Raw genomic sequence first — 23,762 nt, forward strand, 5'->3', positions numbered from 1 at the left:
ATTGTCAGGGAAGGATCTACTTGTTGAAACCCTTTAAAGAAACTTGATGCACAAGAAGATGTGCTTCAGAACAATAACCATACTTGCAGTCAAAATGTTGACAGTCTGGAATACAAGAGCTGCATTCCAAAAATCAGCCGGGAACTGTATCTCTCTGGTCATACAGATGTGGTCCAATCATACTTTACTGTACTTATTTGGTAAAATATGCAAAAGGATTAAGGTTTTAGGTGGTGTTGCCAAGACTGTTCATTTTAACTGGGACAGATGACCAAAAACCTGGGAACGGACCAAAAAAAGGTATTTTTGTTCAAACTGGCCAATAGTGTTGAATGTAATCTCTGTGTTTCCCTTGTGTACTGTCTGTGTCCTGTGTCCTGTTACAGTGTACCCCTCTCAGAGGGATACACTGTAACGTCTCCAAGCAACCGCCGTCGAAAAGAATCCCCCAGCATTCCACGCAAACTGATAAGGATGAAAGGGTTCTCCTCCCGGCACTGGAGTGCACACACCGCTCGCTCCCCGGAAAAAAAAGAGAATGGCACCATTCATCGCCTTTGAAGTTGGAATGCGCTCCATGAAAGTCAGCGCTATGTGCCGATGCCCCGCCCACGGTATATCAACATGGCCCCTTGTTTCTGTTGAGCCTGGCTCATTGCATTCATTTACCGGATGTGCACGTTACAACAACAACAACAACAAAAAAATACAGTGAACGCAACAGGACAATGACTACAGAGAAGGTGGGGGTCCTGCTGGTGCAGGTGCTCTGTCTCTGCCCTGGTAGTTATGCTGTCACAGGTAACTCCTGGGGTGGTTAGTGTCATGTTATTCACTTTCCTCCACATAGCTCTTCCCTAACTCCCTATTCCTTGTTCCCCACACCCACCAGCAGGGCAACTGCCCCTTTCCTGAATTACCCCCAAGACTGCTGTCTGACCCCTTCCCCTTTATTTTCTCAACCGCGAAGGCCCTTCGGGTTAAAGCCTGTGGAGTGACAGTGACATGGAGCGCGCTCCTTGAAACGCCCGCTAGGTGGAAGCACACTACAGTATATGATCGGAATCGCACGCGTTGTGTCACAGGTTGTAAATGAATAATTTATTTTGTTTTATTTATTTATTTTATTGTAAGTCTTGAAAAAGCTGTTTGAGGTTACTCTAATTATTCTATTGAAAAAATGTAGCCATAATAAGTAATAATAATAATAATAATAATTTAAAAAGATGTCATATATAAGGGATCGTCAATTACTTTGTTTCCAGAGAGACTGGTTTGGTTGCATTTTTTTGTTTCTGCGTAATGAACAAGTTCGTTCTCCAAAAGCAGTGTGAAGTCAACGAGAGACGAAATAGTGCACTGCAGTCCTGGTATAAGTTTGATCGTTTAATCTTCAGCAAACCAATGAATAACATTCAAGGCATGACAGCGGCAGTTCTATAATTGCAATGAAAACAGACTGGGTGAAATCGGCTTCATCCATTTACCTTCTGCAGACAAGGAGAGGGGGACGTAGCCCCCGGCAGGATACGGCGCAACAAATCAATCAGCCTCATTTTCTTATGCAATGCTAGAGATTAATTGCCGGGACAAAGCAGGAAATACTTATCTTGCTTGTTCCGGTATTATATCGGACATTTAAGACGCAACGAGCCAAATGTTACATTTATTGTGCTGTATTCAAATTATTATTGATCCATAAAGCTCACTAAACGTCCACATTATGACAGCCTCTGTTGCATGCATTTCAGTTGTGCGCATTACATGCATTCTATGTTAAGATAGTTTGTTATTAGCCCTATCAATAAACACGTTCACATGAAGGTAAATATGGGCGCCAACAAGTAATAGACCCATTTAATTTATCTATCATATGCATTTCTGCCCCTGCAATTCATCCAAAGATAGCATGACAATTTTTTTATTTATTTATGAAAGCTGGACAAACATTTTTGATAAAAAAAAAAAAAATGAACAAAACTGTAGACTCTAAAATGGAAGCAACCAGATGAATAATTACCGAATTATAGTGTGAAAGATGAACTACGTGAAGTGTTCCAACTTTATCACCATCAAAGGGGATTTATCAGGTCACAAAACATGTGAGATAAAAGGAGAGATACCTGGGATATCTTGGGCTGATAAGGACTACGCAGTCTGACAAAACAAACCCTGTCTTCAGAGCAACACCGCACTGACCTTGCTCCGCAGATGATGACTCTAAAAACATTTATAAGGTGGAAGACACTTTCTAAGCATGAATAGCGAAATGCTGAAATGTGAATCAGATGTTATTGTTTAACCGCTGGGAGAGAGTCTGAGAGAACCCGCTCTGCTGGTTTCCATTTCTGAAGACCTCTGGACAGTCTCTCTCAGTTTTCTGTCAGAAACGGCCACCTTGACCCCACACGTCGAGGACGGGCAGAACCGGGGCGGGACCGTCTGCGTCTGCCGGATATCCAGAGGAGCCGTTTAAGCTTTAAGCGTTAGGGCTGCGTCAGGCGTGGGTTGAGCCGCGAGATCGTGACTCAAGCGCCGGGAGTCCTGTCTGAGGGCGCCGTCGGTTCACAGACAGGACAAAGCATTCATTCATGAGCCGGGCGAATAACAATGGAGCAGAGATAGACTCACTCAGCAGCTCCTATGCAACAAGCCTTCACTGCTCCAAGCGCGCAGTACGTCCTCCTGAACCTTCCCGAGCACTCCTACCACTCGCTGCACCATTTCATTTGCGCAGATTTTCTATTTAAAGTAAAATACCTATTTATACTTATTTTGCAGCCAGTTGGCAGCAAAATAAATAAATAAATAAATAAATGTAATTTTCAGCATGTGTTACTGTGTGTTTTAGATTAAATTTACTGCTCTGTGTTGCAGATGATGTTAAAGCGGGTGTGTATTATTCTGCGTATAATTGCGCAGGCTCAGTTGAACTCTACCCGTATACTGGCTTTATAATGCTCTGGAAGTCACTCCAGGTAAAGGGGGCTGCCGCTTGGCAGCCGCTGAAAAGAAAAATAAAATCCCCTTAAGAATTTAGGGATTATAGTCTGCTATCTCTTAATCTCAACACAGGCGAGACGACATCCACATGGCTCCTGAGATAAGGGGCTGAGAATATTAAGATGTCCGCCTGATTCATCGCCCCCTCCCGAAAACAGCCTTTCACAGCACCGCTCGCTCGCTCTTCTCCTTGCGCTTGAACTTTCAAATCTCAAACTGTCATGAACCTTTTTTTCTTCATGGGCAGAGGCGTCTGAAGCGCGGTGATATGGCCGCACAACACCTGAGCTAAGCTAGTGAGACCGTCTTTTATGACACACAGTGCAGGTACACTCTGGCACTGAACATTTTAAACAGAAACGGGAATCAACATTCAGGTGCTGAACACTGCAGTGAGCTGATGGTAGCGAGGCACCCCTTCACCAGCCCAAAAAAAAGCCCAAATTCCTGCCAAAGGACACACCCATGCACCCATCTCCTGAGGGGTGCTGAAAACCATTCAGCCAAATTCCTACTAAGCGTTCAGATGGATTTGAAGTGTCACACAGCTTCCTGTGAATAAGCCCAGAGAATGCTGCTTTGCTCCTTGCACAAGGCAAATACTTAGTCTCCGAATGGCCTGGTCGTGTCACATGGGGCATGAGCACCAATCAGAGGACAGCACGAATAATAGGGAATAGAAACTTGGATGAGTTACAATCTGGCCAGGCTAAAAAATTCTCAGCCAAACACTTTATCCAACCTTGATAGCACCGTGCCACTTCCACAAGACCTACCAAAGCTTCAACGCCTCGATCAACCAATGAGATGGCTCAGATGTGAACGCTGCAAAGATAGACGGACAGACCGTCCATGCAGGCACCATTGGGGGTTTGTAACCCAGTCCCTGAACCGCCTCCACATTAAAAACACCTTTTCAGCGCCTTGACTTGTACAGCAGCCACACATCACCTGTGCTTTGCACACAGCGGGCTGGGCAGGGACATGGGGGCGGGGGGGAGGGACGTGGAGGGGGGGTACGCATGGGGGGGCGGAGCCTACACTGTCACTCACATCAGGGACTTCTCTGTCTCTCTCTGCCAGACAAAGGCGCTGTGCCCTCTGTAAGATTACCTGCCCGGCCGCAGACGGGGACCTGGGAGGGCGGGGCCCGCGCGCGGCGGGGCGGGGCGGCGTGGCGGATCAAAGGAGGGCGCCGCCTCCACCTGCGCCAGGAGAGAAGCGCGGCCCAGTTTGGCTCGGCGCACCGCCTCCACCGTCAGAGCCAATTAAGCCGCACAATGCCAACGGTGGCTGGAGCCAGTGATGTCTGTGGCAGAGCTGTAAACCACGCCCACTCCCCCCACAAATCCCCCCTCCTTCCTTTGACTCTTCCCAAAAAAAAAAAACATGATTTGGAGGAAAAAGCTGGCAAGGAGCTGCTGATCCACTAATCCCATTAGCGTACTGGACATTAACTCGTCCATTCCGCCTATCGGTAGTAATCTAAGGGGGGGGGGAGAGAGCGAGGAGACGGGGCGTGAGGAGGTGGATGCAGAGGGCAGGACAGCGCCTAAAGAGGCGGCTGCGGTTTGGAAGGAGCTGGAGATGATGATGTCAGCGGGAGCGCATGTTGGAGCAGTGACACTTTAATCCTCACAGAGCTCCCTGGCACTAATCAGGAGACATCTCATATTTCCCTCAACTGTCCTGGCATGACATGCATTAACTGTCTTCTCTGAAACACAACAAAGTAATGAAGGCTGTTTTATAACAGCACACGCACACACACACACACACACACGCACACAGACGCACACACTCACACACACATACACACACACACCCCACACGCACATACACACACACATGCACACCACACACACACACACACACATGCACACACACAGACGCACATGCGTGCATACGCGCACGCACACATACACGCTTTCGCCAAGGAGACTCCCAGCAGGACATTCACTGTAAAGGTCAGTCAATAAAATAAGGCTCATTCATTGGACACATGATATATAACTATAAACACACACACGCGCGCGTGCAGATTTGGCATATCCCTATGAGCGTAAAATAGCAGCGAGGTCTATCACATGATTAATAGTACTCCCTCTGACCAGCAGAGGGACGCTTTCATAAATCAGGCTGTGCGCGCGCGTCCGCTGGTTGGGTCGTCCAGAGTGATGATGTCATGATGATGAGCTGGCACAGATGCGCATATTAAATACGGGGAGGGGGGGGGGGAGCAGAGGTCCCAGGTCGGGTCACTGCAGCTCGTCCCAAAGAGAGGCAGTTTCTTGGACAGTGACAGAAGACGACAAGCATGCCGCTTCACGTATCACGTCCAGGGTTTTTTCTGCATCAGTGGGCTCCACATTTTGGATCAGGACCCGCTGGTTGGGTTGTGACTGCGGCTGCTTTCGGGGCTGTGAGGCACATTTGGGAAAGAAAAGCACGTCACGCGCTCTCCGTGGACACTCGCGCGAGGCAAACGAAACCCTGCACCTGTTGCACGCACGGCATTGGTTACAGCACAACATCCAGTCGTTTTGACTCTTTAAAACCACTTTAATCCCACGTTTCGCCATGTGGCGATCTGAACGTCCAGTCGGGTTGCAGAAATCGTGCTGAAAATGAGGGGCCTGCTCTGCATAAGCCCGTGCGATGGAGACTGTGGAGAACAGCCCCGCAGTATAGGGAAGGACAGAGGCACTGGGCTCAGCAGGATTGCACACAGTACAGTGTTCAGTGTTAAATCAACTCTCACATAGTACTTTTAACTCTGATAGAGTACAAGTGGTCCCTATTAGACTCATGTAAACTCTGTTAGTGTTGAATTAGTGTATTTCAGGTCTTGGTAAATAGTACATGCAGCCACTGTGGGACGTGCATCACGTGGAGTATACAGAGTAGACCAATCCTGTCTGCATCACAGATAAGTTACATACAACAATGCATGCATGATCTCCAATGTCTTACTTTTGCACGTTAATCATAATAATGTATTAATAAAATGCACTATTACAGTGCTTCCTGTGCCGCGCTGTGTGTGGGACAGGTGCACGCAGAGGTGAGTGATTCACACCGCGTGTTAAGGGTTGCCGCTCTGCTCCAGGCTCCAGCGCTGAGGAGGCTAAGCTGGAGGTGTCAATCCCAAACACGCTCGCAGCGAACGGGAGAGGCTTTCCGTCATCGAGTTTCACCCTGCCGCACACAAACGCTTTGTGCTCCACACAATTAGCTCCTTGTTGCTGAGCAGAGGTGGTTTGAACTTGTATGTTTCTGTAGTGATGCACTGCTGTAACAACTCCAGAGCGCTCGTCACTCCCATAACTCTGCAGGTCGCCTTTGGCATGATAAGGAAACTACCAGAACATGAAGGCTGCAGTCACCATCACCATCACCATCGCCATCATCATCATCATCATCCTCATATCTCCTCTCAGCACCTCCGTGTCGCAGGGTGCTATAACGGATGAGATAATGGCCGATAACAGATTTATAACAGCGATGCGCGGCAGGTATTTTCCTCCGTCTGATCTGAACGCACGAGAGGAGCTGCTTGACTGGCTAAGAATAACATCCCCACGGCAGACGGTTATCGGCAGGGCTTTTTGAAACGCTGAGGCGTATACGCGCGGTGAGGTCATTTCCCCCCCGTGCCAGCAGCTGCAGACGGCTTACGGGCTGAAGCCCCGCTCTGTCGTTCCAGCCATTCCATCCGTCAGGTGTGCCGTGCGCCAGGACGCGCGCGTTCATCGGTGAGCGCTGCTTCCTGCCACCGCGCAGCGTGATAATATCTGTTTTCCTTCGCCTGCGATGAGGTAACCGCTGCCTCCCATTACAGCCATAAACCCTTTGCTGTCTTCCTTTCACGACTGAAGGGCAATTCCCGAAAGCTGCTGTTGTTTATACGTACATGGGAAAATAATGTGTGCAACAAAGTCTCTGACCCTTGAAAGCAAAAAGAATTGCTACCTTTCCATTTAGTTTCTGTTTTAAATATATTTTCTTATGTCTATTTGCATTTTTTTAAATGTAGGTTCCAATTTTACTATGATAGAAATAGTAAATCAATAGAAAATGAATTCTGTGTAAAATATATTACTAGTAACCATTTTTAGAATATACTTCCCCAAGGTAATGAGGCCTGAATGAATAAATAATCTGAAATCAGTTCAATACACATTAAGAAAATCTGTATTGAACTGCACAATTTGAAATAAGAAAGAAAAAAAACTCTTTGGGAGAAACTCCAATGTTTTTTTCCACTAATGACACAAAATATTACCCAAATAATGAACTCTCTGCTCCCCTGACTACATTTTCCTAGAAACAAAGCATGCTGGGTAACTTCATTATTTATCTTCCAAAATTAACCAATTCCTGGAACAGATGTGATTAGCCTTATAAAGGTATTCGTTTACTGGAACATTTCACACGAAACAAACTTGACAGAGCACAATACTGACATTATTTCACTCAAAAAGTGGTTTGTTTCATTTTTTGCTCTTTTAAAGTTACATGGATGTTTGTCTTGATTATTGTCGAGGGAGAAACATAGATACTAAAGCACTATGTTATTTGAACAAAATAATATGATCAAAAAGTCATGTATGAAACATTTGTTTTGACCATTTATAAAAATGTAGGCTGTTCTGTGAAAAAGAATATCTATTTGGCTCTCTTCACTGTATTATTGAACATTCATAAATCAGTTAGAGCTTGTAACTAATATTTTCCCTGAATCCTCCGGATTGATTTAGTAGAGCAAATATTAGAAAATAAAGCCTTTGAGATATGTTTTGCTCAAGCATACACAAGGCAAATGATCTTAACTGATTAATAAATACTTAGTACACAAAGCCAGAAAGCCCTCAATGCCATTGAATAAACTACGCCACAACTGCCAGTTCCCTCGCAGCCTTGAGTATGCTAGTCTCTCATTCTTATATCAGGATTAGCCTTGTGTGTGTGTGTGTGTGTGTGTGTGTGAGTGTGTGTATGTGCGTGTGTGTGCACGTGCAAGTGTGTGTGTGTGAGTGTGTGAGTGTGTGTGTGTGCGTGTGTGTGTGTGGCAGTGTGTGTATGTGGTAGTGTGTGTGTGCAAGTGTGTGTGCATGCTGTATGTGTGGTGCTTGTGTGTCTCAGGGAGTGTGTAGATGTAGGGGTGAACCTGGGTGTGTGTGTTAGCGGTAGTTGAAATGCTCAGGGGACGTGGGTGTTCAGCATTACTCTCCCGCTGATAATGAAATGAGTTTACGTAAGGCAGCTGTCTGCAGCTATCTCTGCCTGCATCTCGGAAGTGGGATTATGAGCGATGTATAAAATGCAAATGATGTGTTTCCTCTTTGTGTAGAGATGGCTCAGATAAGGGGTAACCAAGGTTCAGTGCCAGTGTGCCAGGGCCCGAGGAGCAGCGCGGGCTGGCCGTGCCATGTGGTATTGTGAAAAGCGCATTGTTTCCCCATTTCCTTATGGCCCTCAGCCATGAGACTAGCGCACAAAACTCCCAATTAATCCTATTTACACTGTCTGCTCAGAGCGCCTTCCAGCCGCACCGCTAGACTTCACTCCGTCCGTATTATATAAATCCATGGCTCTTGGGGGAGGAGGGGGGGAGGGAGGTGGAGGGTAGGGGGGGCGGTGTCTTTTGCTTTTGCAAATGGCCAGCGGAAGATTCTGACCCCTGACGGGCAGAACGGGACGCATACCTGTGGCGTGAGGGCCACAGCGGCGGTGAGGGGACGGGGCGGGTCCGCGCGACATTCCGGAACCTTCTCTGCGTCCTGCGGTCCTGTCCCGTCTCGTAAGGGGGAGGGGAGGGGGGGGTCCTTGTCGTAGGCCGCGGAACGTCTCACTATGGCGGGTGCCACTGAAAACCCACGCCGATGGTTTTTTTCCCGACAACGGGCAATGGCAGCGCTCCTCATTTGTACCAGGGCTTATTGGAGCTGCAGCGCGAGACATCTGTCTGCAATTAAAGGATCAGCTAGCCCTTAGATCTCTCCTCACAATGCCGAGGCGAGAGAGAGACAGACCTTACCAAACACAATGCAATCGCCCGCACTCTAACTGCGAGCGCTTAAGCCTTAAGAGTGAGCCTGAAAGCAGAGCCTTCGGTTCACATGGCGGCGAGCTAGGTGAGGTAATGCCTCACGCGCCCGAGCGGCCAATGGGAGGGCGAGAAGACGGCCGGGGCTCGCTGGTTCACCCGGACCGTCAGGGGCACACAAAGCGGCTACTCGCGAGGTTACCCACAACGCACTGCGGGTCAACACCTGCCACTCCAGCCCTGATAAACGACACGTTGAACTGTTGGGAGTCTGCTTCTTTCACCTGGAGTGCCGCATTACTTCAAAAAGACAAACTATATAAATTAACAAATAAATAAAAGGCCTAACACAAAAGTATCTGTGTTGTTAAAAGGTGAAGCTTTGAACAGTATGCTTTTTTTAATGAGTTAAATTGCTGAACGCATATGTTGCATCGGTGGTTGCATCATCGCTAACCAACCCTGATAAAATCTAATCTCAGGTTACTCTAAATGATTTCATTTTACAATCTATAAAGCCCTCGGGTCCCTCCCCCTCGAGGGATATAATGATGTACTGTTCCCTTCTCGTCAGGCCGATATTCATTGTACTTGGCGCAAACTCGCACACTGCCTATACACATAAACATAGGACAAAATAAGTAAAAGTTTTAACTTCAGGAGAATGTCAATCATTGACAGTGCAATGAAATAAGAACAAAGGTAGCGGTTCCCTACCTTTTAAAACATTCTTCAGGGGATTTAAGCAAAGCTCTTTTACCCACAAAAAAAAAAAAACAAGATTAAAATTAAAATGAAGCGTGAAGGCGTTTGTCTTGGTATAATAGTTTCAGCACTATCCAAAACGAATACAAGATAAGCCCGTGAATCATTTGCAAAGTTCGTGCATTCATTGTGCATATATTACAAACAGTAACCGCGTGCAGTGCGTGGAGCGGAACAGAAGTCCGCAGAACTGAAGCGCGTTCTTCCCAGCATAACTCGGACGGTTTTTGAATGGCATTGACTGACGTCACGAAGCGCGGTGTGCAGGCAAGACTGTTTAAAGCGGTGAGACTCGGGGATGGTTTTCACACGAGTCACACGAGACGCATTGGTCGAACTGTCCACGTTATCACGGCGTAGAGCGCTGCCAAATACCACGATTGCAAAGTTTAAAAAGAAAAAAATAACCTGTCGCGCTGATATAGTAGTGGATACAATGATACGCAGTTCTTTCTCGAGAGCGGCAGGGATGGTAAGCGCTTACAGAGTTTTGTTCACCTTGCTGCTGGTGGTAGTTCATTGCGGGGGGACAGCGCAGACGGGCGCTCGTCACGGCGACTGCCCGTCCCGCTGTCACTGTGAAGAGGACGGCATGCTTCTGCGAGTCGACTGCTCGGACCTCGGCCTGACGGCTCTTCCAGCAAACCTTAGCGTCTTTACTTCATATCTGTAAGTCTACGGCGTTTTTCCCCGTGAGAATAAGACACGTGTGCAATTTGGCACTGAATTGTAACAAAAAAATAATAGCCGTGTGCTTATTTTTGGTTGCTGGATTAAAATGTTCAATATTGACACATATCCGAATGCTGAACCAGCCACACAGTTACACTGCGTAAAAAGTCGCGGGAGTTCAGACTCTTTACGATGTTAAATGTTCACACTTTCATGCGTTTATGACGTTATATTTTATAAAGAACGTACAAGCATATACCACATGGAGTGATTCAATGAAGGCGTTTTATTGCATCAATTAGAACACATTGCATTATCTTTGAAGGTCACTAATATATCAGCAATAAACAACAACTAATTGTTACGTGACCAAGAATATAGTAGCCTACATACATTATTTTCGTGAGCGGGGATGAATAATTTAAATTATTCGATTTTTTTTTTGGAGTGTTGGGTGATTTTTATGGCCGTTTGTTACTGTGACAGACAGTTAAAATGTAAAAAATATAAACAGAGGAATTACATATATTTTTTTACAATGCTGGATCACCAATTTCACGCGTTTAGTTATCTGTATGTTTTAAAGTGTTCTGCCTTCTAAGCAGTAGCTGCAAACTTGACATACATCACGGGCAACCTGTTATTGTCACTCCACAGCCTTATAGGCTGCTATAGATGTGTAATGGCAAGTACGTAATGCGGCAATTTTATCACCTTTTGCTAAATGTTTATTTTAGAATTAATGGTACGTGCAAGTGACGATCTACTTAGTTTAATCGCGTTTTCGTGATACGTCAGTACTTTTACATAATTTTAAAGAAGGACTTGCTCATCGTTTTCAAATGCGTGTCTGTGAACAGGCCCAGGACTCTCCACAGTTAAATTAAAATAATAATAACAATAATAATCATAATATTTTGTCTTCCCGGAATTAATATTTGCCGTTTAATATACACAGTTTTCGCTATTTGTTACACATTTTGGCAACAGTTGCAGTAGTGTTACTCGTGTTGATTGGATTAAGCCAAAGTAATACATTATCTTGTACAGCAGTAGGAAATGACATGACCAGAGGAAATGTGCGCAAATGCTGTCTTTCCTATGTAAGTTCCTACCGAGATTATGAGAGAAATCACGGCTCTAACTTTGGTTTCAGGAATCAAGCATTGCGTCATCCAATGCAGAGCAAACGCCTGCAGAAATGGGAATATTTAATTGTAAATTGAGTTGCGTAAGGTCGGAATGGAGCTCGTGCTGTTTTTTGATTGAAGTTGGAATTAAGGCGGTGAACCGCAGAGCTGAATACGTTTTTAATCAAGCTCGATCAGGAAAAAGCTAACAAAACAAAATAAATAAATAAATAAAACCGCTCACAGTCAAAGTTTGAGTGCCTGCCCAGTTCACGGGATATGATCCTTTCATCTGTGGAAATACGGCAGGCTGCATAAAAATTTCGCAGCCCACCCAAAAATAGAAAGGTCGATTGCTCCTGGAGCTATACTTGGCTGCCAATACAGCGGCTCAAACAGAAGTGGCAGCAGTTAACCCCTGTATCGAGTGACGTCCTTTGGCAGCGCGATCGGGAAAGTATCTGCCGTTATGTAGGAAATTGCGCGAGATCAAAGCCCACCTCTCCTTCCTCCTGCCGAACTGCAGTAGGGATTACCTGCGCGAGAGGCGCGGTGCCTTTGTGCTGGAAGCGTTGAGGTTGCCTGTCGGCAGCCTTTTGAATGCGCCGTGGCACTTGCTGGGTGAAATGTTTTGAAGCACTGAAAAGACCGTGCCAAACAAAGTTAGACTTACACGGAGCTGATGGAAGAAGCCGGCCCTTTGGGCCTCGTACGGCACATTTCTGCAATGGAGCAAACAGGTTTGGTGTGAAGTGCATACAGTGTTACCAATAGCGGCTTCACGCGCTGCTTGATAAATGCATTTTGCCAAGACCCTCCCCTCTAAGGTGTTTCAGAGGTCACTATGATTTTACTAAGATGACTAGGCATTAAGATGCGCAGGCAATCATGCATTTGGCTAATTTATTAATTTGTACACTATATTCACTAAATCACTATATTGCACTGATTTGGGAAAGTTATTATTATATACAGCAAGACATACAAATGTAAAGTATTTGTCAAAACATGTATTTGAGCAAATGTGTATGCATTTAAATAATTTTGGCAATTCAGAAAACTAATAATAAAAGCATAACCAGGAATAAAATTCATTTGGGCCATTTTTTAAACTAGACCTCTGTGATAGATATAAGTTTAAAAAATGTGTACTGTTACATGGAATAATTTACCTGCAGTACAAGCATTCATTAATCCCCCAGGAAGTCCGCATAATGGCATGCATATGGTAATGGCTGTTGGGTGCATAGTTTCCTGTGTCAGCTTGATGGACAGAGTGACAGGGAAACCATACGGCTGAGAGCGGGGGACACTATAGCGGGGGAGCGGAGGTGCGGACCGCGGACAATCCGCCTCATTATTCAGCGAGCGGAGGACAATGAGGCCGGCCCGGTCCGCCAGCGTCAAGCAGGGAGCGCGTGCACGAATTCAACAGGGCGCCACGGAAACCAGATGGGATCGGTGCCTCAAACTCTTGTGTCTGCGCGGCGGCGGATCCTTTTCATCTCGCCCTGAAAGAGAGGGGAGCGCTTGCAAAGAGTTAAAGTGCACCTACAGGGTGTTTCTCTGAAACACTATCGCCAGTTCAATCGCTGTTGCCTTTTTACATTTCCAGGGTAGCCTAATGCGAGTTTTAAATAAAGTTTTTTTTTAATTGCCTGGAACAATACAAGGTTAGCAGAAAATGAGGGAAACAGGTTGTTGGTTGGAAAGTGTGTGCTGGATGAATCAAGCAAGCTGCATGTCAAAGCTGGCTTATAAATGACTTCATCCATTAATTAATTCACTTGTTTCCTCCAAAGAAAATCTAGACAGTTGGTTCCCTTGTTCTGACACTTGTCTAACTTTGGGCAAAAGGGTTCTCTTGCATTTCAACAAGACAATGATTCATATTTTTTTTTACAATCCTCACTTTTTTGTGGCAGCAGTGGTTTGGTGAAATGCATGGTAATATCCTGTCGGTTGTTTTGTAGCCTGCAGTGACGAGTGGGTCTAAGTGTTTGAGTTTTCCCGGGTGAGAGTTAGACACGCATGCATTTATGCACTGGGCGGGGGGGGCTGCAGGGAGCGTCTCCATTTCACAAGAGAATCTTTAAGTCGTCCAAATACTGGGAGAAAACAGAAATCCTTTTGTTTTATGAATATGTCATCAAATCAACGGCCTGTGTTTGTTACCCTTCAGAGGGGAGCGTTTCCCTGTGACGGACCCAAAACAAGGCAGTCCGCGGATCTGAGCCCTGAGAAAAGCGGTGCGTGTCACAACCCATTCCGCGCACAAAGACAAGCGCCCGCGGCAGATGTAAGATAATCCACTGAAAAGACTGCGCCAGAAACGTTGCACTTGAAGGTGCCATTGCCGCGGGGCCTCTCGGATACCAGAGACTCCGCTGTTTACATTTCCAGAATCACTGGCGTCAAGATTCGTTCATTCATTTATTTATTTCTTTCTTTTATTTATTTAATTGTTTTTGTTCCTTGGGGAAAAAAAAGTAGCAGTTCTCAGCCATTGATAGATAATGTTTGTGCGGTGTTTTTTTTGGCCACTCTGCTGCTGGTGGTGTTGGCACTGTAAGGTAATGTGCATTGAGGGTTCACTGTGCGTCTGCATGCTCCACTGCAGCTGTCAGGCGACGGCAGCGCGGCGGCAGCAGCGCTCAGGACTCGGTGTTACTGCGCTGGGCGCTGGGGTGCTGCCGGGACTCGATCTGATTTAAATCCGCGGAGACGGGGTGTGGCGCGAGGTTTACTCCGCGCGTGGCGGTGGAGGCGAGCCGCGCTCCGCGCCGCGGTTTTACTCTCTGAACAGTGTCCTTGCCCTGCGACGGACGAATCCCATCGCTCAGGAAATGCCCGACTTAGGCGACACGCTTGTGGTGAAGCTAATCATCAGCTGCCAGTCATTTTCTATCCTGAGAGAGTTAGCAAAGATGCTTTGGCTCCAGCTTGATCAAAAGAGATGCTTGATGAACTTATCTACATTTTGGCAAGTAAATAGTAAATGGATGCATTTAATTATCCTTAATTACTGAATGAGGGAAATCCAAGAGATGTTATGATTTACATTAAATATGAATGGAAATAATTTAAGTGCTGAAAAGCAGAATTTTTGCTAACACTGTTGAAAGTGGAATTGCTGAACAGAAATAATAAAGGTGGAATTAAGGGCTGTATGACAAGTGGAGATTATTTAAAGGTTTTCCACCCCTGCTGCCACCACACCCACCAGTGTGCAATTACCCACGCTGCCTTGAGTGGACAGCCTACAGGATGAAGAAAATGTTTTTTTTAAACAAACAGCTGAGTGGGTTTATGAAATTATCGCCATAGAGTGCATGCGTTTGAGAGGGAGGGAGATACAGGCGGTGTCGGGTGACCTCTCCCCGGCCCACAGGAGGTTTTGATTAAGGCTAATGCGCTGTCCCCCCAGAGGAAGGCCCGCTCCTCTCCCAGCCCCGAGAGCCCGTGGGAGCGGGAACGGCTCTAAAAAAAAAAGTAAAAAAAGAGGTATCCATGGAGCTGTTTTGGGCCGAGCGCGGCAGCGCGATTAGTTCTCATTAGGGCTCGCGGATGACGCAGCGTTCCTCCTTCCTGTGCTCTGCCCTGCGCTGCGGGCGCGGTCCGGAGAGCCCCGCCCCCCCGGTCCCCCCCCAACCCCCCCCCCTCTCCGTCTTTATTACCATCGGCGCTGTCAGCGGGACCGAAAGAGCCCGTCGCTGTGATTTACGGCCTTCTCCTCTTAAGATGGCCGCCCGTCCACCTGGCCCGTTCCCTCACCATCTGCGAGCTGTCTCAGAAACACAACTTGAGCCGGCGCAGGTGACCGTGCCCCCCCCCCCTCGCCCAACCCCCCCCCCTTCCTCCCCTCCCAAACCCCCTTCCCCGAACCGGCCGGCCGGCCTTCCTCGCCCATCCATTAACAATATTTACTTAATGGCGCGGCGCGGCTAACGAAAGTGACTTCATTTGTTTTACGGTTTGGATGTCTCTGCAGGTCGTCTCAGAAGCCCTTTGAGTTAATTACCGCTGAGGCGACAGCGCGGCCCTCACTCCGCCTTCCCTTGGCAGGATTAATGGGCCCTGGCATGGCCTGAACAGCCCGCTGCAGCGCCTCTCTGAGGAAGCCGACAGGCCTGACTAATTCCCAGCAGCCCCGGCTTCACGACTTTATTTCGCGCTTTTTAAGCCGCACCAGAGATTAAAGGTAGCGCCCCGGCGTGGCCGGCCCCTGGAGTCCTGCCCCCCTCCGTCACTCTTCCCTCTCTGTTATTTACGCCGTGTGTTTATCAGCCGAGGGTCCCGGGACAGCGGTTCTGTGAACGGAGAGTCTGCCCGCTGATCTCGAGCGCCGCGCGGGGCCACTTGAAGCCTCAGCCTCCCCCGCCCGCCCGCCCGCATGCGTACGCTCCGTTTCTGCGCGGGGATTCGCACGATCTCGCTAATAAACCCCCAGCACAATGTGCGCATTGTGTTTCGGCCGCACGACAACGCGAGCCTTTCCAACCACCTCTTTCAGCCGGAGCAGATTCTCCCCTTTCCTTTTTATCCCCCCTGAGGAATGAGATTTGTTTTTAAAAACGGAGACGTCTCGGTTGTTTTTGCGTGCGTAGAATGCGGATGCCCTCTGTGGGCATCAATCTCGGTGAAATGCTCACGCAAAACCGATACTGGAAAAGGGGCTTTTGGGGAGCCCTTTTGAGCGCGGCTTCGGGACGGGCCCCGGATCAGGCGCGGCGAAAAGGAGCGTAAATCGGCCCCCGGCCAAAGCACCGGCACGACGGACCAGATATATTTGTCTTTCCTTTAGATTTATTTTTGTTGTGGTGGGCTCCAGTGAGCGATGTATAATTAGTGAAAGGGAGACCAGGCAGGGCTGCTTTCTTCTCAGTCTAATTAACAGCCTCACCAAGGGGTGGGGTGTGGGGGGGGAGGGGGGTTGGGCTCCCACAGTCGGTGTGAAATGTTGCAGTTTCATTGTGCTGCTGCCCCCCCCACACCCCCACCCACCCCACCCCACCCCTCCCCCCGCCCCACCGGACTGGCTTGTGAAAAGTCAGCCGGGCCCAGCCCTGGTCAATAAAAGGCAGGGCTCAATAGATGTTTTGTGTGGCTGGGCTGAGCAAAAGAAGGCCACCATTTTACTCTTGCCGGGGCGGGCTGGAGCTCAGGGGCTGGGAGGCCTGGCCACATCCGCGGGCCCCGGTCCTGGTCCCGGCTCGGCTGCGGTTTTCCGTCTCCCCCCCTCGTCCCCTCCGTGCTTATCGCCTCCCTGCGCTGTGCTCTGGACCTCATCGCCCCCGTGCCCCCCTGCCCCGCTGCCCCGCTGCCCCGCTGCCCTTCTCCCTTCGCTGCTGTTTCTCTCTCTTTGGTCCTGTGGTGGAGGCGGTCCTTCCCTGCCACCTGTTGACTGACAGGCGGGGGGCGGGGGACAGGGCGCTGTGTGCGATGGACCGCGCCCGCGGAGGAAGTGCACGCTACACGCGATTAAGACGTCACGCTCGCACTCAACGCTCAGATTCCATATTAATGAGCGAGCCGTTTGTTACAGCACCCACAGCTAGTCACTCAGAGCACTAAAAACCACCCCTGTGTGCATCATAACATTTACATATGTTTATGCACATCAGGTTGCTCCACGGCACTGTCCATTCCTATAATATGTTTCTCCGAGTTTTTCTTTTCTGCTGGAATTTGCCGTGTGTAACTGCAACGTCGGTTTAGGAGCCAGTCACTAGCTCTTTTCACTCTGCAGTACGCTAGCTGAGCGCCACAGCCAGCACAGTGCTAGCAGTGCTGGATCAGAGTCGTGGTATATTTGGGTTTCATTTACAAACGTCAGTAGACTGTACAGACCGTCTCGTCTGTTAATTATAATCCAGTTTGAAAGTATTTGAACACTCTACCTTTGGACCTCTCCTCTATGCCAAGGAATTCCGCAGCATCTTACCTACTTGGGCTGAATGGTTTTTCTCATTTAATGACAAATGTCCCGCTTTCGCTTGTTGCCACACCTCTTTGGCCAATGTCCTCATGCAAGTGACAGGAACAAATTGCACATGTTCACACACACACGCACACACACACATACGCATGCACGGATGCACACACACAAGTACACACACACACAGGCACACACACAGGCACACAGGCACACATGCACACACATACGTATGCACATGCACGCACACGCACACACACACACACACTCACACACAGTGACACACACACACATACAGAGACACACATACAAACGCACGTGCACACACAGGCACACACACACTAACACACAGCGACACAAACACACACGCACACAGGCACACACAGTGACACACACACACACACACACAGTCCTTAAACCCTCTCATAGTAAAAACATTTAAAAGGAGGCGCAGCATTTAAAGTTAGCAGAGAGACTAGCCGGGCAGGCGCTCAGAGGGAGGAGTGCAGATGTAGGTGTTTTTGCGGAGGGCTCTGTGAGGTTCGAGCCGCCTCTCCTCCCCACACAATGGGTGAACTAAAGAACCGCGCTGTCTGTGTGAGCGCCATTGTCCCGGCCGACAAAGTGCGATGGGACCGTGGGAAATAGCCACATTTTTTGACACAGGCCCTATTTCTTCCCCGGAAAGAAAAAAAAAAGAGGGGGCCTGAATTTAAAGTGCGGTGATTTTAGGGTCCCGTTTGAATCGGCCATGGTCCGCCTCATTTGCTTTGATGTGGAAGATAAACTAATTTTACTATAGGCAGGGCTAAAGTAATTAGCACCCTAATGCTTTCATGTTGCCTAAATAGGCTGTAGAGAGAGAAAGCAGAGAAGAGAATGGATTGGCTGGGCATGAAAAAGTATTTAGTGCATCAAAGTATTGTTGGAATGAAATGGTTTAGGGTCGCCGCGAGAAGAAGAAGAAGAAGAAGAAGAAGTAAAAGTGGCGGATTAAAAAGTGATGGGTAATTTATTTTTTTCTTCTTTTCAACGCTGAAAGCGTACGGCGGAAAAGACAGAAGAGAGAGAGTGAAATGGAGGCTGGTGGAGAACATTCTCACAGCAGGTGGTGCACTGTCCCTCACAGGGTCCGTTACAGTAAGCAGCAGAATGTTTGCGTAAGCATAAATTACCTCTGCCTGCTCTCCGCTCTCTTTTGTCGCTCAGGGTTTGCGCTGCCAGATTAATTTTCCTGCTTTCAGATGAAAAACGGCCTGCCCATATGCATAAAATTCAAACGACAGCGCGATCTACATACACATATCTTTTTTTTTTAATGTATTCAAGTAGATTGTTATTTAATGAAAAGTTAAATGCTGTTATTTACGAGTATGTTTTTTGTGGATAGCTGAAAACTCTGAAGCTGAAAAAAGGTTTTTATTGAAAGTCATTTTTAATGCAGTTCAAAGCATTTTTTACCAATAATAATTTAATTATTTAAGTATTGTTTGATCATTGGCTCATTTTTATTGACACTACAGAATTATGGGTAAATTAACCGCATAAGAACCAAGTACAGCCTGCATTAAGTTGAGAATAGCCAGGCAGTTTTAATGCAGAACAAAGTACTTTATAACAATATCTTCAGCGACCAGCATTTTTTATTCTATGGTACTGCACTTTGTTTAACACAATTAGTAGGATGACAGCCGCTCTAGTGCACGGGACACGCACAAGCCAAAGAGATGAAAGGAGGTTATTACACACGTCAGGGAAAATGCTGAGCACCTGATTAATATTCATTAAACTCCAGTTCACTGATTTCTCTTTGCCTTCTCCATCTTTGTCGTCAGTCGTAATGCAGTGTGTCTCAGTTTGATTTGAGTTTTTTGGGTGGGGTGGGGGTTTCGTTATTGCGTCCACATGTGCCGTGAGGAATGTGGCAGCTCGGGCTCAGGATATCGGGCCGGGGCGAAGCTCGCAGAAGCAGAAGAGGTCAGGAGGAAGGGCACTAGCTCTTCCCCCCGGCCCGCTCCGGCCAGCGGAATCCGCGGGATTTCCATGAGGAAATAGTGCGGATTCCTGGAGCTGCGGCCAGCGAGCGGCTATAGGGCGCCGCCGACGGGGGGGGGGAGGGGGGGGCGGGAACGGCCCAGTCAGTGGATAGGGGGGCGAGGTGGGAGGAGTCGGGGGCGGAGCCCCGGTGCTGCAGGGCCCCGCCCCCTTCCATCACCGCCCCTCGCCCAGTGCAGCGGGAGAGTGGCCGATAACAGCTAGGGCACATCACGGTAATCGGCGCTGTTCGGCACCCCGTTTCAATCAGGAGTGAAATGTAATGCTGAAGTTTTTAGACGCTGGGCCCGGGGTCGGCCGTGTTTTCCGCCCCTGTGGTTTCCAGGTCTCACACTGGGGCAGCCGTGAGCAGCGGGATTAGCGATAGCCGGTGAAGTAGCGCATTATTCACAGGCCTCGGCCCCTCCCGCTGCGTTTCATTTTATTTGACAGTTAATAATAATGTTGTTATTCCGTAAGCGCATTCCAGGCGTGTTACCGGCGGGCCTGTGTGGTGTCTACGCGCCGGGCCCACCCCGCCGCCGCCGCCGCGCTGCTGTTGGTTTTTCCCCACAGGACCCCACAGCCTCTCAGGACGCTCGGTCCTTATTAAAGCGCTCTAATAAAAGGCCTGTTTTCGCACGCGCGCCTGGGACGACTTTGAAACGCCGCGCCGCCTTCCCGCCAGCTCACCAATGAGAACAGAGCCTTTCTATTTGCTCAGAATTGGCCTCTTTTTTAAAAGTGTTTTGCGGTCCAAGGAAGCGGCCTGGTGGCAGCCCGGGTGAGGACCACACATGGTTTATTTGGGCGGGGGGCGTGTGGACCCCCTCATTTCCGTTCCGGGGTCCTCGGCGGTAACGGTGAGCTGGGCTTTTCCCAAACTGAAAACACAAAGTGATACACCTCCAAAGGGCCGGGGGGGGGGGCCACGCGGCAGACCTGGGGCGCGAGGGTCTCGGCCCCGCACCGCTTCAGCTCTGACTCGGACGGCTGCCGTCGCCTCTGGTTATTATTAACGCGCCCGCTTTAAACATGGCGGCCGGCGCAAATTAATCGCGGCTGGGTATCGGTGGACGGCGGTCTGTGCCCCCCCTTGCAGAACAGACAGACTTGGTTCTGAAGGGGATACTTGTCTGTTGTTCTAACGTTCACTTGCGTTTTTTAGGAAGTGGATTTTAAAGTTTGCGAGGCCGATGAAAGGCGCGCTCGTTAATTTGGGGAATTAGTTTTTTTCGCAGCCCAGCGTTCCGGCTCCTTCCACGGGGAACACGCTGGAGGATTTCCCAAATGAGCGCTCCTGTGCTCTGAAGGAGACTCAAGTCACCGTTTTATTTTTTTTAACCTTTCGTTAAGTCCGGCGTGAGTCTCGCCGGAGACGGATTGTCGTCCGCCATCGCGATCGGGAGGCCAAAAGCGCTTTTATCTGCTTGGCGCGCTCCAGGAACGAGAGAGAGGAACGCGGCCAGGGGCTGCTAATATCAACGCCTCCAGTCACAGAGGCTACGGAGCACAGAGCGGCGTTCATCAGAGAGGTTAATGGGGTGAGCTGTGGAAGTGAAGATGTATTTGAAGCTGCGTTTGAGAGAAGAAGTGCACCGGATGCAGGGCTGGAGAAGGCTCTCCTGTGTTTCTCAGCCGGGCTCGGTGCTCAGCACATTACACAGGCACTGCAGGTGGGGAAGCGGAGCTCACCTCACATACAGGCGTGGCGGCTGGTAGCTGCGCGATGCGCATGGCTATTTAGAGCAACATGCGTGCCTGCCTGCAAACCACCGTACAATAATGTTTGCTGGAATAGAACAGGATTAATTAAATACATCCACCAAGACGTGATGAAACAGCTTCGCTCGATATTCGGAATGATGTACGGTTCTCCTTTTCGCCTGGAGTAATTACTTTTCTTGAGTTTTTCCCCAATAAAAACTATTATTAAAAAATTCCTGCGGTCAGTTATGCAGAAACTGATCTGGAGAAAAATAAAACTGTATGTAGGACACAGTGGTCCATTCACAGAGAGCTGTTTACTGGAAAGGTGTTTGGGTAGTCACACCTACGAGAATACCTCTGATCACTCTCTCCTGACTGAACACCACTCACCTCCCTGTCCTTACTGAACACCACTAACCACTCTCTCCTTACTGAACACCACTGACCACTCTCTCCTTACTGAACACCACTCATCTCCCTCTCCTTACTGAACACTACTGACCTCTTACTGGACCCAGGGTCAGCATCACACACCACAGGCACAGGCACCACATCACCTGGACATGACAGGACCACTTATGTAGAATCCATTCTAATTGCGAATGAGGAAGCTCTGTGAACTGCGACTCTGTGTGCGGACAGGTAGGGAGCCCGATTTGGTCGGTGTTACGCTGCATCCTTCTCAAACCCCACGGCCCGGCAGCCATACAGACGCGCCATCACAAGCTTAGTCACGGCCGCATTGTAAAATAGTTTCCATTGCTGAAGGCTCAGGACTACAGGCTGAGCGCTGAGCGCTGAGCAGGGTAATGAAACAGGCCGGTTCGGCGGGTGTGTAAGTCGATACGCGGGGCGTACGTGGCGTGTGGAGCGTGTGGAGTGTACGTGACGTGCGGGGGCGAGTGTGATGCAATGCGCGCGACGGAAAGGGGGCGGGGCAGGTTTGAGGAGGGCGCTCCCTCCCCCCCGGGGCCCGTGGCTGTGATTGGCGTGCTCCGCCGGGGCGGTGTAATCCGCAGGTCTGCTCTCGGGGGTCCAAATCCCCCTCTGTACAAAAAGGTGCATTCAGCCGGCTTTGTGCCCCTGACCTGTGTCACGCAGCGGGGGTCCGAGGCCCGCGGCCCAGAGAGCTTTATTTTGGGTTCATTAAACCCCCCAGCGGCACACGGACCTGTTTGCGCTCTGCGCCTAATGCAATTACAGGAGCGTGCGTCTCGCCGCGGTCAGCGCTGCCCGGCGTCCCGGGCCGGGCCCGCCGCTCTGCTGCAGTCCTGCGCGGCACATTTTAATCAGCCTGCCCCTGTGCAGTCCAGCTCCGGCCACAGTGAGCGGTGCTCCTTACGCCACCTCCATACAGCAGGAGGCTTAAGGAGTTATGAGGACTGAGGGACAGAATGTTTTACTGAGGCTGGGAGCTGTACTTACAGGCCATGTCATGATCTCTTTAGTCTTTATAATGAGGTGCAATTTTGTACCCGACCCGAGCGATGCACAAACAGCCGAAGCGTTTACGTGGAAGTGAGTGTGCTTTTTTGCGATGCTACGTGGCGTGTAAGTGCAACGTTTTTCTTGAAAATACAAACCGTACTTTGTTTCTGCTTCCTGTGATGATGATAAAGACAGAAATGGGCATGGACTCAGAACGAGTGCAGAGAAGCCCTGGGCACAATGTCCCGGGCCGGCAGCTAATTCAGAGGAATTCCGAGCTCAGGCCGTGTGTCACGACAATTAGCTTTTCCCCCCTGAGACGCCGAAGACGATGTCCATGAAGATTTGTGCATGTGAAATCAGCGCTCGGATGTTACCGGGCCGTCTGGATGCAATTTGGAGCCGCGGCCCGGGGGGGGTGCGCTGTGCCGGGCCGGTGGCTGGCGGGACGCTCCGATACTGTCTAAGTGGCACGAGTATCCGGCGTCAGGACGGGTGCCTTGGAGCCATGGGGTAAGCGGATCCCGCACTCCCCCCCGCCCCAGCACCCCAGCGTCCCAGCGACACGTTCCGGGCCATGATGTCATCGCAGCCCGAGCCCCTGGGGGGGGTGGAAGCCTGAGGTTTGGCACGTGGTTTTGGCACCGCTCTGACCCGACCCGTCCAGCTCTACAGAGCCCCCATGGGCCCTCGTGTGACCCGCGCGTGCCTCACTCAGAACGTACGCACAGAACAGAGTGCAGTGTACAGCGCTCACACTGAGCCTTGATTTCTCTGTGCACTACAGTAATGGATTACTGGGTCATTGCTAATAGGATTTTGAGCATTAGGCACTCAGAAATCACTTGTTTGTGAATCCAAATCGTACCACTATACTGATTGTAATGACGCAGTCCTGTCTTTTATAGTGCATTGGGAAAAGTGCTAAACTAGTCCAAGTAAACTGTGCATTTATCCTTTATGTGCTAATCTAAAATGCTCTAGGGACACTGTATCATTCTTTATCGAATGATATATGAGCAAGCTTTACTGGAAA

General features: G+C 49.1%; 1 protein-coding gene across 1 annotated transcript in view; it reads left to right on the forward strand.

Moving 5' to 3' along the window:
• Positions 1-9,994: 9,994 nt before the first annotated feature.
• LOC135246009 (leucine-rich repeat-containing G-protein coupled receptor 5-like) overlaps positions 9,995-23,762 on the forward strand; it is a 55,602-nt gene continuing 41,834 nt past the window's right edge. Inside the window, exon 1 of the mRNA XM_064319498.1 lies at positions 9,995-10,486. Coding sequence (XP_064175568.1) covers positions 10,116-10,486 — 371 coding nt within the window. The 5' untranslated portion in view covers positions 9,995-10,115. The remainder of the gene's footprint in view (positions 10,487-23,762) is intronic.

Source organism: Anguilla rostrata, chromosome 19 (genome assembly GCF_018555375.3).
Source record: "Anguilla rostrata isolate EN2019 chromosome 19, ASM1855537v3, whole genome shotgun sequence".
NCBI lineage: Eukaryota > Metazoa > Chordata > Actinopteri > Anguilliformes > Anguillidae > Anguilla > Anguilla rostrata.